Source organism: Acromyrmex echinatior, chromosome 13 (assembly GCF_024713525.1).
Source record: "Acromyrmex echinatior isolate Ae372 chromosome 13, ASM2471352v2, whole genome shotgun sequence".
Lineage (NCBI taxonomy): Eukaryota > Metazoa > Arthropoda > Insecta > Hymenoptera > Formicidae > Acromyrmex > Acromyrmex echinatior.
In genome coordinates, this window is record NC_141864.1 from 2,632,705 (window position 1) to 2,649,881 (window position 17,177).

Sequence of the window (17,177 nt, forward strand, 5' to 3'; positions counted from 1 at the left end):
GAGCAACCGGACAGAACGATCTACTACGAATCTAAACTGCTTAAGAGAAAGAGAAAAGAATAGAAACAACGAAAGGGAAATGGACTATTGGACCGGTCTTGGCACGGCAGGAAAAAAGGAAGATAAAAGAAGAGGACAGACCGGTTCTGATAAATCGGTTGGTAACAACTAACAACTCTCGGCACCTCGTATGCGAAGAAACGTGGTCGAGAAGTGACGGCGGGAGATGTGACGGGCCAGCTGTTGCTTGGTGAACAGTCTGGGCCCTCTTCCACTTTTCTTTTTCTTTTTCTTCCTCTTCTTCCTCGCGATAAGAAAGCTGTATCTATCTCCGGGGTCAGCGCCCCAACGAACAAACTATAGCGCTTCGCAAATTAATTCAATGAGAAAGAATACGAAACTAGTCTCTCATCTTCGAATAAATCTCGAAAGTTTCCCACGTATTAATATTAATATTAATTAATATTAAATTCACTTTTCAATCTTCGTTATATCTAAAATCAATTGGCAAACTCACGCATCTCTGAATAATATTCTCGAATGTTTTATTTAATAAGATTAATGTAATATAAAATTAATATGTCATTTGATTAATATTAAAATATATATGTGAAATATTCAAAATTTCTTCGCCGAGGAAATGTTATTAATATTGACAATGGTATTAATATTGACAATGGTATTAATATTCATATTTATTCATAATAAAATTAGAGCAAATTCAGTTGTAATGTAATTTATTAGATGGCTTAAATGCATTGCATGCTGCTCACCAAAATTCAGGTATTTGCGCATAGCTTATACAACTCTACTGCTTCAACCGACTGAATACGGCTTCCTTCTCTATGTAATTAATCCGCTTATAGAATATCAGGAGGCTTCAGTCCGATTAGTATGTAACGACGAATACTGAGAGAGATATCTCTTCGTTACATCCAGTGTCGACAACATGTTGATGGAATATACGCATTTCATTGTTCAAAATACATCGCTATTCCATGTATAATTTCAATTTTACGTATCCATTCGTGTTATTATCATAAATGAATCAAATATTTTTAGAATTCTAAAACGGGAAGATTTTTATTTTCGTTTGAGAAATTATTTAATGTCAAAAATGTTTTAATATCCAATATAAAATTAATGCAAAAAATGTTTTTTGCAAAAAATGTTTTAATGCAAAAAATTTTTTTTCATATATATATATATAGAATATTCATAACTTAATATTACTTACTAAGAGTAGATTCCTCAGATCATTTTGAGACGAAAATCTTAATATCGATGAACTGAAATATCGATCAGATTATAATAGTTTCGAAATTATACATTTAAAATTAATGAATCATATTACCTAAAGTTTATACATCCAATTATAGTTGGCATTTTGCTTATAATTCAAAAACTATACCTCGACATATTATGGTATTAAAATTTTCAAAATGATCTCAGGAATCTATTCTTAAGCGTTGTTACGGTCTTTATGGGACATTCTATATATACAGGGAAAATCGCCTGCAATACTTCGGGAGGTAATTCGGGACTTAAAACGAAGGAAAAAAAACTATATAAACACAGTTTTATCATAAATAACTACGTTTCGGACTATTTTGGCGTTACCTAAAATGCAGCATATGGAGGCATAGTCCGTTTGGCATCCCTCCTTTTTTATTTCTTTATTTAAAAATTTTTTTTACTTTACTAGAGAGATGCCAAACGGACTATGCCTCCATATGCTGCATTTTGCACGTGGTGAATCCTGCATAATGCCAAAATAATCCGAAATATAGTCATTTAAATTAAAAGACTATAAAATAAATCACGATTGTGATTATAAAAAATAAACAATTACAATTTTTTTAACATAAAAGTGGTTATAACTCGGAAACGACTTATTTTCGGACCTGATATGTTTATATAACTTTTTTTTTCTTCTTTTTGAGTCCCGAATCACCTAATCATCAAAAGTATTGCAGGCGACTTTTTAGACACTCTGTATAATCACAAATATAACTTATCCTTTACTACAAAGATAAAACTATAACTTCTGTATATAAATAATATTGAAAGATGAAAATATATACAATTAATAATTTTTGATCAATTTTTTGTTTAGTCTGTCCAAATTAACAGGAAAGGCAATTTCTTTATATAAATATTACAAAACAAATAAAAAAATATGGCTCTTTCGATAAACAATAACAAATGATTATGATATCTCATAACAAAGTAAACATTGATTCTCTTTTCTAAGTGACCCACATACGATTACGGAGCCTATGCTTTCTCCGAAATGGAAAGCTTGAAATTATTCTCATCCGTTAAATCACGCCGTAACGCATGCTCCATATTTCCATAGATATACGAACGATGCGACAAATATAAATAAACTAAAAGTAAAAAGTCTGAAATGATAAATATGATTTGACCTCAAACTAAAAGTCTAAAAGTGATAGGTCTCCTGTGCGCAGCGCCGACATTGCGAAAAATTATGTATTATCGAAATTATAAATTTAAATAAACTAAGATATTTCTTCATCGATGATATTCATTCTGTGCAGCCGAAGCTACATTAATTCTCAGCTGCAACTATCAGAATAGCGCCATCGCGAATTTTGCAGGTCAATCATGAGATGCAAATGCAAATGCAAATGACGTGTTACGAGATAAAAAAGGGGAAAAAAAAGAAAAATTAAAGGATCGGTGAATATTCAAGAGTCGCCGATGTAACTATTGTCCAACACACTGCTGCATGTTTTTGCAATATCATAATTTATACAAGTGCGCCTCTAATTGGAACTGTAAAATTGTGCAAAATCCCTGCAGAGAATATCTAACAAGAATTTAGAAGAAAAATAAATAATATTTATAACTTGTTTGTCATGTTTGTTTGTGACATTTTGTGACGAATTTATGACATTTGTGTTGCATTAATCGTTCGCATGATGGAGATACACTCATTTGACAAAATAAATTTTATTTATTTCGTAAAATAAATGCACCTCTAAATGTGGAATGAAAATTACATTCTGGCATTAAATGTACATCGAGAATGCGATTTGCGATTTTAGAACAAAAAAAAAACGCGTAACAAGACCTAAAAAAAAGGTGTGCAATGTGTTTTATAAAAAAGTATAACGATATTAGAAACATCGCTCTATGATACAGAATACATTTTTAAACAAACAATAATGCTCGCATTCTAAAGATTATACTCTTAATAATATTAAAGATATCAGTTTCAAAATAAGTACAGCCTTTTTACTTTTCTACGTTTACATATTTGTAACGTAATGCATATTATTTTGAGTAAACAATGCAGACGTAAATATAAACAAAAGAGATAGATATGTATACGAACCAGTGAGTACGGCGCCGACGAGCATGAAAAGAGTGCCAAACGCTGGAAGGGCAATCTGGCAATTCGCCGCTATTACCACGCCAGCCACCATCAGGCCGCCCTCGATCTTTTCTACCCTCAACCGCGATATGGGAGTCGGGCATTTCAATTTCGCGCCCAGGCCACCACCCAGCATTCCCTCTTCGGCTGCCATGCTGCCGGTTCTGCAACAACAAGCGAGACTAATTGCTAAATACAGCTGTAATAAAGGCTTTCCCTGGCAAAAATTGCGTGGATGAGTGATCACTCGCTAAACGAGGGTGGAACATTCTTCGTAAAATTTTAAGTGTAAACGCATTTGTGCCAATTGTATAAATTAGAAAATTAATGAAACGATTGATATTATTCGTAATATATTCATATGAATGATGAATTATAATACAATCGATAATACTAGATTTATTATATATATATATATATGATTTATAATATAATAGATAATACAGAATAAAAAAAAATAAAAATTAGACTTTATGCTGGAATTTGAATATGGGACTTATCGCATTCAAAGTAAAAAAAAAGAGAATATCAGTGTCTCTTTAATCACTGTCTCACAACCAAATGTTAATCATTGTACAATTTTATAATACTAAATTTAAAAAATCATTTCTTTCTAAAAATATATATATTTAATTTTTCACAAAATTATATCTAGACTCTTAATTTATTAATAAGTGTGTTAAAAAAAACTAAGAAAAAAATTGGGCTCAGCCGGGATTTGAACCCGGGACCTCTCGCACCCAAAGCGAGAATCATACCCCTAGACCACTGAGCCACTTGCTCAGGACTTCGTAATAAACTCTTAAGTATATATGACAGTTATTAATTTTCATTGATATAACAATAAAAATATATCTAATAAATACAATTTTAATAAACAATTCTAGTTATTAAAATCTACATAAGAGTGTAATTGCAATTAAAAAATATAATTGTTTATTAAGTTAATGATTTTATACATTATAAAAAAATCCTTACACTTAAAAGATTATCACTTAAGATTCTTTATTACTTAAAATATTTTAAATAAAAATGTGACATAAACTTCGTCTTAGATATGGCTTTACATAAAGTAGATCTCATGTGTATGATAGATCTCGCGCTCTCTAAACATCTCACGCATCATTCTTCTCTTGAAAGTCAAACTTATCTTACAAGTAAGATATCTAACACTCACAAACCTACTCAAGCGTTACTCCGATTTTGATAAGCTTTGAGTATGTTGTAATGTAAGTCAAACTAAGAGACATATATTTTTTTATATGTGTCCATACGTTACTCTTATACTGAAAGAAAAGATTGGCTGCTGCAGTAAATTAGATAAAATATAGCATAGCATTTTTAATTGACTGCTGCAAGCAATTAAAAATGCTATACCATATTCAACCAATCTTTTCTTTCAGTGTATATTATATCTCTTATATTATTACTCTTGTATCTTATTATAGACGTCGAGTGGCTTGCCGCTCAGTGGGATTGACTCGCGATCTATAGATCGCATACGCAATTTTTCGTGTTTAAGGAAATAACTCTATCTGATAATTAAAAGATTTTTGATCACCAGCGCCGTTTGAATCTGGCATTAAACCGTAGATCCCATATATCAATGGATGTGGGATTCCCCAGACTATAGGTTGGATATTAGGATAACAATCTAATTCCGGAACAAATTCATTGTTTATTCATTGTTTACCTCGTAAAAGGTAGGCCCTGTTCCATCTTGGGAATGCGCCATCGAATGAATAATAAATGATGATGAATATTTTTATATATTATATCTCGAAAAAAATCGGTTTTTATATTTTAGAGCTAATACTGTTAAAACGATTAAAGATATAAAAAAATTCTCAAAAGAAAGTTTTATGGTTTTTAATGTACTTTATGACAGTTCACTCGTATTATTCAAAAATGTCTTTTTTTCGAAATCACCCTACTCTCTCAATTTTTTGAAAATTTAAAAATTTTTCTTATAGCTAAACTTATAGTATGTTTAACGACAAATACAATCATGTATGATAAAGTTGTATTGCGAAGATGCATTTTTCAGGATATATTCATATAAGAGAAAACATTTAAAGCAAACATAACAAGAGGCGCCATGCACTGCACGGATGAAGCGCGCGAATAGTGATGTAAAGATAAATATACATATATCTAGCTTATTTCTGGAAAATGCATCTTCGCAATATAACTTTATCGTACATGATTGTATTTGTTAAATATGCTATAAGTTTTGTTAAAATTCAAATTTTAAAATTTTTTAAAATTGAGGGGATAAGATTTCGAAAAAGACATTTTGAATAAACTATCATAAAATATATTAAAAACCATAAAACTTTCATTTGGAACTCGTCTCGACGTATTAGAAATATAAAAACAAATTTTTTTCAAGAGGATGTTTTATCCCCTTAATGACTGTGTGAGCACGTATAAAAAAATACATGTCTCTCTTACTTTGACAATTACTAGAATACTCAAAGTTTATCAAAATCGGTGTGTGTAACATTTGGATAGGTTTATTTATTAGTCACTTCGAAACTGCATAAGGAAGAATAGCTTCCTCATAGACATGTCCGACCTTTTCAACTATGATAAACGATTAAAGCACAAAATTGCATCAAGGTTCGTTCCCAGTAAATTGTAGCGTTTACACGACGGAGTAATTGAATCAATCAGCCACTATCATATACAGCTACTAATTCGACGTGGAAACCGAGACTCGATATCTCCACAGGGGCGCGGTAATTAACGCGAATACCCTTTGCGGATCGCTGGATCTGACAAATGGCACAGGTTCCGCCCGCGTGATGAAATGATCATTCTACTAGACCATTCTACATACACAACCTCAATATTAATAATAATTTATTGATCCAATTTTTCCGTATTACATAATATATGAATTAAGCAAATTTGCAGAATAGCCAAATATGAAAAACAATTTTGCTCTTCATTTAGATCCAATATGCCAGAAAAATGGCAGAGAAAATATAACCAATTAAGCGAGAGATTAATTAAAGTCACGTGAGTAGACAATAAAAAGAATTTGTTTCGAATATATCGAGACAGTATTTATAAGATCGACGATGTATAACATTATCTTATGCAACGACGACGGATGTATTTATGTTGGATACGTGAATGCGTTGTAGCCTGTACTTTAGCTTGTATTGTACTGTTAGGATTTGTAGTTCTAACAATATTTGCGATGAATAAATTTGAAACAACGCAGAATAATGTATATCGGCAGTAGTTCGTCACTCTCAAGATGATCTCTTGTAACAACAATAAACGTTCAGCTGTGCCATTAGCAAGAGACAAACAATAGAGATAACGTAAAATTTTAATAACAAACTGTTGCAAGAATGACAGTGACGCAATGCGTTTGACGTATAACATTAATATTCCATTTATATAAATATATTTTTTCGCATGTGCACTTTCTATTCATACGCGCAGTGTTAGAACAGATACCGTTTGAAAGATATCTAGATATAGGTATAGGTATTACGTAGAAAATGTATTTAAGTATAAGTACAGATACATTTTTTTATAATTACCTAAGTACAGATACAGGTATAAAAAAAAAGTATCCGAAAATTTAGGTACTTTTTAGGTATTTAAAAAAAAAGGAAAAAAAGAAAAAATAGAGAAAACAAGAAGAGAAAAAGATATAAGTAGCGTAAAATGCTATATTTTGTTTGTTTTTATACAATACATAAAAGAATGTTTCGATAATGAAAATTTAAGTCGAAAATAACAAGCTGCGTTCATACACAGGAGGTTCCCGACCTACGAGATTACTTTTCATGAGCGGATACATTGAGAGAAATGATTTTGTTATAGGAACAAATCAGGGGAAAACAAATGTGATATTTGTTAAGAAAACGATCGATTAGTTATTATTGTAAATTAGTTATTATTGTAAATTAATTATTTCTCATTCGTCAATGTAACAAATAATCAATAGTATCGCTAGCAAATAAAAAACTCATATATATGTATACATAGAAGTCGTAGGCGGTCATAAGATCTCAAATCGCAAGAAATTGACTAATTCTAGTCAAGTATTCTCCCTATATTTGCCTATGACTGGTCAGTTTTTCCCTCGATTTAAGACTCCACGATCATCTATAGATTTGTTCGCGTCGCATGTTCCAACATGCTCCTATCATAGCTCTTATTCACTCCAACGCGCTTGATAGAGTGAGTAGAAGCTATGATTGGAGCATGTTGGAGCTTGCGACGCGAACAAACCTTATGATTTCTATGATAAATGATCCTAAAGATAGATTAGAAAATTAAAAAAAATTTTTTTTGTTAACGATTGTTAAACAAAAAAATTTTTAAAAGTTTTTTTCTTCACAACATCGAAGTACTCTTGATGATTTATAGTATAGTAAAGTATAGTACAGTATATTAAAGATTTATAATAGATATATTAGGTGTTGGAATTAATTCGTAGCGTTTTTAATGAAAGAATGTTATTTATTTCACATGAGCATTAAAAAATACATTAATGAAAGTACTTCCCATCACTTGTAAAACGCTACGAATTAATTCCAACACCTAATAGTAATCAAAAATTTCTAATATAACATAAAATAAAATGTATAAGTACCTTGTACTTATGTATCTAAAACTTAAAAGATATCATATCCAAAAATAACTAGATACAGGTACAGGTATCTTCGCCTATAAGGATCTAGATAATGCACTTAGATACAACTAAAGTACCTAGAAACTGTATCCAGATACTTTTACCTAGATACGTTCCAATTGCGTTCCTACGCGTTTATGTACATTCTTTTAAAACGTATATCCAATTAATAAACGAGTTCTCTTGAGAGATGGTATTTACTCTTTCTTTTATTTAAAATGTTTAATTGAAATTAAAATTTCAAGTAATTTTCAGATCGGATCAATCTTAAGTTAACTTTGTGCAAGTACTTATTCTCGAAATAATCCTTTTCTGCTCTTAATTTCATAAAATCGTACATTAATTAATTGTTAATCAGTCTAATTAACACCAATTAACCTGAATTATTTCACTCTGGAATTTACAAAGAAGATTATAGCTATTTTGCTGCAAATTAATCATTGGGCGATAAACTCAATCACTCACAACGGAATTCTCCTAAAAACCAGTCAAACAGCGCGACAAAACAGTCTCAATAATCCCTGCGAACTGACATAAATTTTATGATAAATTGTATAAAGCCTGGCAAATCGTATTGACACAAGTATTCTTAGACCGCTAAAAAATCACTGGCCAATCTGACGATTTTGCCGAACTTTTTTCCTTAATGTGATAACAGCTAATGAGATGGCAAAATCACTTTTTTTCGTTACGCATGACAGAATATGCAAACAGCATAAATTACATGTATATCGAGTGATGAAATATTTACTGTGCACATTGTATTCCTAAATTTACAATATAAAACAGCGTAAAAAAACGTCATAACACAAATAATTGATTTATGTGATGTTGTTTTGCATTGTTATTTGTAATAACAAAAACTCGAACAAATCGATTTCATTTATGATGTAATAACTTTAATGAATGCAAATAATTAACAGGCTTGCTGAATAATACAATATAATATATATAGTGTATGTAATAAATATAGATATTACATAATTGTAGACGAAAGATAAGATTACAGATAAATGTTGATTTAATTCCTGATTTAAATGTAAAAAGAGAAATGTGGACATCTAGAGTTAAGTAAAATCATACGCGTTCAGTTAATAGAATGTATATTTTATAAGTAAATTAATATTAAGATCAAAATTCATGTTCATAAAAATTCTTATTAACGATGTGAAATATTTTCCAGAAGAGCATATCTTTCGATACATTACGATTGCGTCTACTTTCCGAACAACATCACGGCTTATGTTGATAACACTCCTACTCTGAAAGATCAAAGTTTACGAGAACCACGCAAGAGGCGACGCCATGTTATCATGTAAAATTCAAATTTCATCTTCCGACGATCGGAACTTTTCGCGTCTTTCGATTGAGTCTTTCGATGCAATCAAATAATATACACTGCATAAATAATCATATATTTTATCACCGAAGGAAATAAAACATGGAAATAATGTTTTTTTAGATTCTAAATTATGAACAACATATATTTTTTGCTATGTCATTATGATAATTTTTATTCCATTCACATTTATTAAGATTTTTACGTAACTTTAAAAGGAAACTTTCAGCAGGATATTAATTTAGCTCTAATTGAACCGTGAAAACAATAAATGTCTGAACATAATTCTAACATTTATTATAAATATATAACTTAGATTATATGTGTATTTCTTTTACTAAATCCATATATGAGTATTTCTAGTTCAAATTCGATGTCAGAGAACATACTAAACATTTAGTCACGCAATTGTTAACAATTTCTAGCCACACAATAGTTAGATAGTCATAATTCTTAATCATAAAACTATGGAAATTTGGTATGTGTGAGTCATCTAAAGTCGTGAGTCACCTAAATAAAAATGATCGCTGGGAATTATCTTCATCGACTGCTATGACTCTGTTCCGTCCAAACCTTTAATTATAAAGGGGTTCGGTGCTCTATCTTGCACGCAATGTACACGATTACTGCAATGGTTTAGCGGAATGGCTTAGGAAACATGTAGCAATCAACATGACCTTATTCCAAAGATGTTGGCGAGATAATCCATGTAGCCGGGTGAATCTTGACTCGTCTCACCCTCTGCCCTATTTACCCGGATGTTTCAGGTCATCGAAATCGGAGGGAAAGAGTAATGAAAGCAGGGATAACAATTGAAGCAACAAGAATGAGTGCCACTTATTCTCGCTTCACTGATTATAAATAGGTTCATCCATGCTTTGTATCTTTGCCATGTTCGAAATCGTAAAATCGATGTTTGAGCAGAGTCGAAAATTAAAATATTTACTTTACGAAAGAGGAATATTAGAATTATTAATAGCGTCCTGTGTATGCACATATACGATGACTACTATTTTGTGATTCTATCACAATTATTTATAATAAAATAATAATTATTATCAAAATAATTACCGACGTGCTTAGTTTGAATAATGTTTGCGAAAATATGACTTTAATTTACAAAAAAATCGCGATTTCCTAAAATTTATTCGAAAAATTTTGTTGTTTAAACTTTAAAAATATAAAAAATATATATTTTATTTATTAGAATTGTATTTATTTTTTTATTTATCTCAATAATAATTGTTATGTGTATTAATAATTTTCACTTTTATCATTTTTATCATAATATAATCTCAATTGTTAGTCGTGATCGGATTGACAATGTTCCCTTTCAAGAATTGAATTGGTCTTTTTCCTTTTAAGAGATATAGTTGAACAAATGTCGCTGTATCCTTGACATTCAATAAATAATAAAGACATTTGTGTCAGCTATCTCTCTTAAAAAGAAAATAGCCATAATGATATACCAAATGTGACAGTAATTAATTTATAAACATCAGACATTAGGAAGATAAAACATAGCACAAATATTATAAATATTACAACCTTTACATAAAATATACTATATCATTTTGATGACGAATCACGGACTCATATTTTCGCATGAGCAAAACTCAGCGTTATTTACGGAAGACGGTAACGACATGTGTACATATTCGCGTGCTTGCTTTATAACTTATCACGATACGAACATCTTCTATGCCACTGCCATAAATTTCATTCGTATATTCCGATATCATAATTTCCTGAATTCTTCGTACAAAACTCAGAAGGCAAAAGATAAATATTCATTTCGACTAATTTTTAATGAACATATTTTACATATATATTGAAAGATAATCACGTAACAATATCGAAGCAACAATATTACATTAATCAACGTGCGATGTGATTTAATACGAAATAAAGTACATCCGGTTAAGCACATCGCGTAATTACTTTACAAGTTTGAGATTACATCACGTATTAAACTCGGGATGCTAGCTAACTTAGTCCAAATTATACAAGTTGTTCTAATATTGCTAGACTTTCCATTAATGTTAACAGACTTTAATAATCTTGACAGAATTATTATCATGAAAATATAATGAATTTTCGACAAAAATTTATTTTTAATTTATTGGGTATATTTTTTAATCTATATTTTTATTATGAAATCTAATTATAAATGTCACATAATTAAGTATTATAATTTATGTTTAATTACTGAATCTATTTATATTCCAAATTAATAAAAATGTAGTATTCAAAAAACAATAATAAATACCATCATGATAAAAGTACCTACTACAACATTTTCATTAATTTAGAATGTAGATCCAGTAATTAAAAGTTAATTATGTAACATTTATAAATAAATCTCATACTAAAAATACGCAATTAAAAAATGAATTAAGAATAAATCTTTGTACATGTCTCATAATATCAAAAATAACTTTCGCCTCTTTCTATTAATTTAATTTTATTAATTGCGATCTTGTTTTTACCTTTTCTTTATTATTTGCGACTCGATTGTACTTTTCTTATTATTTTTATTTATTCCGTTTGTTAATTTATTATTATATTACAATTTGTACTTGCAAACAGAAACATGATTCGTCCTTTTGCACAGTTCGGAGGAATACATTGGTGTCAACTACAATCGTTTATTTGGTTTTCACTCAATTTGGAGCGACTTTTATAATTGATATTGCGTCCGTATGCGAATTTTATTTAATTTCTATATATTTTATCTACGTTATATCCATTTTTATCTTGTCTTCACATTGAAAATGATCCAACAGGGATCGAAATGTTTGTTCTTGTTCACTTATTGATTTGTTAAATTATATTTCACATTTTTTTTTTAATTTCATGACATTGTTTATTTTATTTTTTAACCGTTTAATGTAGATTGTTATTTTGTTGTTTGATTTTTAGGCCCTTTATTCTTTCATTTATTTAAATAAATCTTGATGTCGAAAATTCATAGAATATCGAACACAATCAAGCGTTCAGCAAGGCATACTAAAGTTAAGGATAAGGTTGACGAGAGAAACTGATTAAAGAATTCATAAGTGTAAAGACAGGCGGGAAACTTGATAGTCTTGGAATGTTCCTTGGTAAATGTAAGTCGATTTTTTCCCCTCATGAGAAACAATAGATGCTGAGAAATCAGCGACACTGGTTTACTCGCGGGACGAATCATGCCGCATGTCAAGTTCGAGGCCGCGATTGATCTCTCCCCAAGTGGCAAGTTAATCGAGTCTGCCTGCCGACACTGCCATCAGTCGACCCGCGTCGCTAATGGCATAAGCGAAGCCTCCTCCACCTGACGTGATTACGTAATGAGCGACGTTAATGGATAAAACGACAGACCGCGAAACGGCGGGATAATTTACCGTCAGGACAGAATGTGATTGGCCGTCTAGTCGAGGTTCTGCCAGGAAGCCTGTAAATTTTCTGTGCATCAAGCATATGATTCTATCGCGTTGGAAGACATATTAGACACGCTAAGTTCATTACCTTGCTGAGATGAGCGAGCAGATAAAACGAGCGAAGAGGCAAGTAAATGATGGAGTTACGCTCGTAGTCTTAGCGAAGGCTGAGATCTCTGCTTAATTATTTTCCATTGCTACTGTGCATAGTGTTAGTTTAGTAGCGTAATAGTACATCCAAAGTAACTGGTCGTTCACGTACAGTTAAGGCGCGATAACAGAATTACTACGACAGTCAATGGTGAAAGATCTAACGGAATTAATCCATGCGCTATTCATAAGCAACAACGGAATATATTAATGCAATCATTAGTCGAGAGATAATAAAATAATACAAATATTGTGAAGTGTGCTAAGCCACAAATGCTGTAACTGTATAATATAAACCGTATCACCACGTGTAACAGGGCTTACGTAAAGGTAAACTTGGCAACGAAATTACATGCTCTGAGCTTTACCGTCGATGAGATAAAACAACGGAAGTATGGAGAAATCATTGAGTTAACGAACGGAAATTTAACGTCACGAGAAACTATCTCTTCTTGTGGAAACTATCTCTATGTTCGATATTATTAACATGCACTTCCCCAATCGTCATTTGCGAAGACGGCTTGAAATACTGAGAGAAGAAATTCACGCAGACTGGATTTTCTTGACGAGCGAGATCGGCGATAGAATACCATAAGGAATTGCACACCGTGGGTTGGAAACACCTATATAATGACCTCACAGAAGGAAGTTTCTTCCGGCTGCGCCATTGTGCTTTCTCGCACAAAATGGCGGAAAAATAATTAAGTAGCGTGTAATTTTGCTATAAAAAGTAGACAAGAATTGTCGTTTGAAAGTCAAAAATTATCTATCCTTTTTTCCTATTACGTGTGTGATCGCAGATATCATCTTTTCGAAATTTTTCAAAAGTGATTAAAAGATGTAATATATTCATTTCATCAAATATAAATGTCATAATAACAATAATAATTCAGATATTCCTTTCTTCCCAAAAATGTGATATTCATTTCTTTTCTGTAATGTAATTCTCAAATATATTTCTTCCTATGCTTTTCATATTTTTATTAGATCTCTATATAATTCTTTTACTCCGCTCTTTTTATTTTTATATAAGTTTCTTTTGATTCACCAATTTTGTTAATTGAGCATATATTATTATATATTTTACTCTCCATTCTATAATCAGTCGCTATTTTTTATGACGTCAATATCAATATCAAAGAGTAACTGTCTTGATGAAAGACACAGTTCTGATACGACCTGAAGAAAGAATTTAATTAAAGAGAGCGGGACTACGAGGCTGGGAAAGTCGAATGTGGAACAAGAAGAAACAATTAATGACGGCTCACCAATCAAGTAACGCCATTAGCGATCTTCGAAGATTCTTTGCGGCGAGCAAATTGATCGCTAATTCCGACGCGCCGCTTGCGAGAATAATTGCCGTATTTTCTTTCGCCCAGCGTCTGAAACCTCATTAGATAACTTTATAAATCTAACAACTGAGTATTAAATGCAGTAATGGGCAAACTTATCGGTCTTTCGCAATAATGCTTGTCCATGCAACTCTACCTTTTTAGATTGTAATTTCTCTTGCTCACTGACAGAAGACTCTAGCTAAACTTGAGAATTAACACACTACTTGAATTCCATAGAAATTTCTCGATGTTGAGAGTTTACTTTACTTCATTTGCTTTCATACACATACTTATAAAACCGCATCTATCACAGCAATGTTTAATGACACGCTCTTTCAATTTAAAGTTCCATTTTCTTTAACGAAAATATCCAGGAAGACTGCTAATTCCTCAATCTTGAATACTATATTTTTCGATATATTTAATATTACATCATACCTCTCTATTACACTAAAAAATAAATTAAATTAAATCATCACAACAAAGTCTCAGATTATCTTGTTTTTCATGTTTTTTATACGAGCTTTACATTTAGTAGCTCTTTGTAAAGAGCTTAATTTTTAAGATATACATGTTAGACAAAATAGTCATATTTCATATCAGTATATCATTAATCCTAATAGTTAATCCTAATTGTTCAAATGATCCTAATTGTTCAAATGATTAATGGTCTTAATTAGACAAGATGCGTCGACGTACGGAAGAACATGAAAAAAATCGATTTCAAATTAATCAAAGAGGATTAACTGTCAAAGACTTACACGCACGATTTTCTCTACGTATGTGATTTATATCACCTCCTTTGTAGCACCTCCGATCACCTATTCGATTCATTGCTCTCGATCACCGTAAGCGCGTCGACTTGCTCGACGACCAAGACGAACCTAAGTAAAACGACCTTGCGCAAACGGCGACGAACACGCTCGGGTTCGACGACCGCTCGGTATAGCTCGCGAGATACAACCGGCAGTGCCTTTCTACAGCCTTGACTGCAACCTCCAGCGGCACCGTCGTCGCTGCCAGCCTCGTCACGTGCATCCTGTGACGTGTTACTATCCCTCTCCGCCGCGGCGAGCGCGAACAATGCGCGATGCATGCATGAGTCGATAAAATAAGGCAAATTAGCGCTTTTCGCAGAACGAAAACATGCGCCTATTGTGCGCCCGCGTGCAGTCATTACTGCTTTCCTGAACACGCACAGGCGCTGGCAGTTTGACCCTTTAATTCTGCGGTTGCGGTATGTACACGTCCTGCCTCACAATGAGAAACTTCGTAGCAACGGCAAACGGTTTGATGCAGCGCAACAATGCCGATCGTTTTTACGCGAATTCATAACGCCGTACGTGTATTGATCTTTTGTTATTTTTTTTTTCCTACGTCTATATCATGTATCTTTATTTTCTTCATCCATATTCACGTGAAATAAATGCGTGTAAAACTTTTTATTTATCACGCTTTATAGAACGTTTCATTATCTCGATTGAATAACATAATTTACGCTAATGATTTAGCCATTAGAAAAGGATTTAACATTTACGTTACGTATCACCTAATTAAATTTTCGTTTAATTAGCGAAATAATTAGATGTAATTAAACACATACTACACGGAAGTATCAAATATACGTATCAAAATATACGTGACTATAATCAGGAATCGCGCTATGCTGATCCCTGTGTCGAATAACTTTGTAATTTATGAAAGTCTGAACTTTCGCGCGCGAATTAGAGAGATATCTGATAATGACAGAATTACATTTCCAAACGACGCAACCATGGCATTTTTTCAAACAAACTTCCTTTTTCTACATTCTTTCATATCCTATTTTATGCGTTTCTACAATACAAACGTATACCTTGACAATTCATGATTCATATCATTCATCTCCGTCAATCTTCGTGGATCGAATATCCCAGAAATTTTCGTCACGATACTGTCACGTCCAATATCGCACGATGTCGGTATTATTGGAGAGAATAGATAAACAAAAACAACAAATAATATATCTCCATACTTCGAGTACAAGTAAAATGCCTTCGGTTGTCTATTGAATTCTAACATCTCTTATTTCTTTGAGCTTCGGCGCCTGGACAAGTTTCAAAAGGCATTGCAAAACGCTCGATTCGACATGACATGAACGACCTCTTTATCTCCGTAAAGCGACATGAAAACGTGGCCCTAACGGGAGTATTTAGTCGCGAAACGAAGTGCCTGTCCACACGCGAGCGCATGACGTGGACGGATGTCGGACTAAATTGGCGCAATGACCATAACCGGGGCCCAACACAACGAGTATACGATCTTTTTTTTCTCCGCTCGTATCAAGACAACGGATTTTATAAAACTTTATTAGAAATTGACGAAGAAAAAACGGCTTTCTTCGCTAACTTATAGCAGCTAAGGTAAAGTAAATTTCAAGTAAATAAATATATGTACGTGCTTAGAAAACAACCGATTTTCTATGATGTATTACGGTATTCAAATAGGTGAAAGAAATTTCTAAAACCTGTTCTTGAAAGACTTCACATAATAAAAAGTTATAAAAGAATTATATATGGTTCATTACACTCCATCCATGTCGGTTAATAATTACCGTTTCGTTTCTTTTACATGAGTGTATATATATATATATATATATATATAAATTAATTAGACCAATGACTGACAGATTTTCTGTTCTGGAATGATTCTTTATTACGCATTAATAATAACAACAATTCTAAACACAATTTTAAAAAATTCAAAGAAATAAATTCATTCTATATTCATAGAACTTTTTTCAATTTCTAATAAAAAAAAATTTGTCTGCGTAAATATTTATCCTAAATATATAATTTGATATATAACTTGATATAAAATGATTACATGCATTTCT

General features: G+C 31.8%; 1 protein-coding gene and 1 non-coding gene across 11 annotated transcripts in view; both read right to left on the minus strand.

Annotated features, from left to right (window-relative positions):
• Positions 1-17,177, minus strand: part of LOC105153688 (uncharacterized) — a 107,840-nt gene that overhangs the window by 38,490 nt on the left and 52,173 nt on the right. For 6 of the 10 annotated variants that reach the window (XM_087412277.1, XM_087412273.1, XM_087412272.1 and 3 more), the window contains exon 2: positions 3,362-3,582. In XM_087412277.1, coding sequence (XP_087268403.1) covers positions 3,362-3,582 — 221 coding nt within the window. The remainder of the gene's footprint in view (positions 1-3,361; positions 3,583-17,177) is intronic. The other 4 variants (XM_011068685.2, XM_011068687.2, XM_087412275.1 and 1 more) reach the window with 1 other exon arrangement.
• Positions 4,104-4,175, minus strand: TRNAP-UGG (transfer RNA proline (anticodon UGG)). Its single transcript has one exon. It is a non-coding gene; the product is annotated as a tRNA-Pro (tRNA).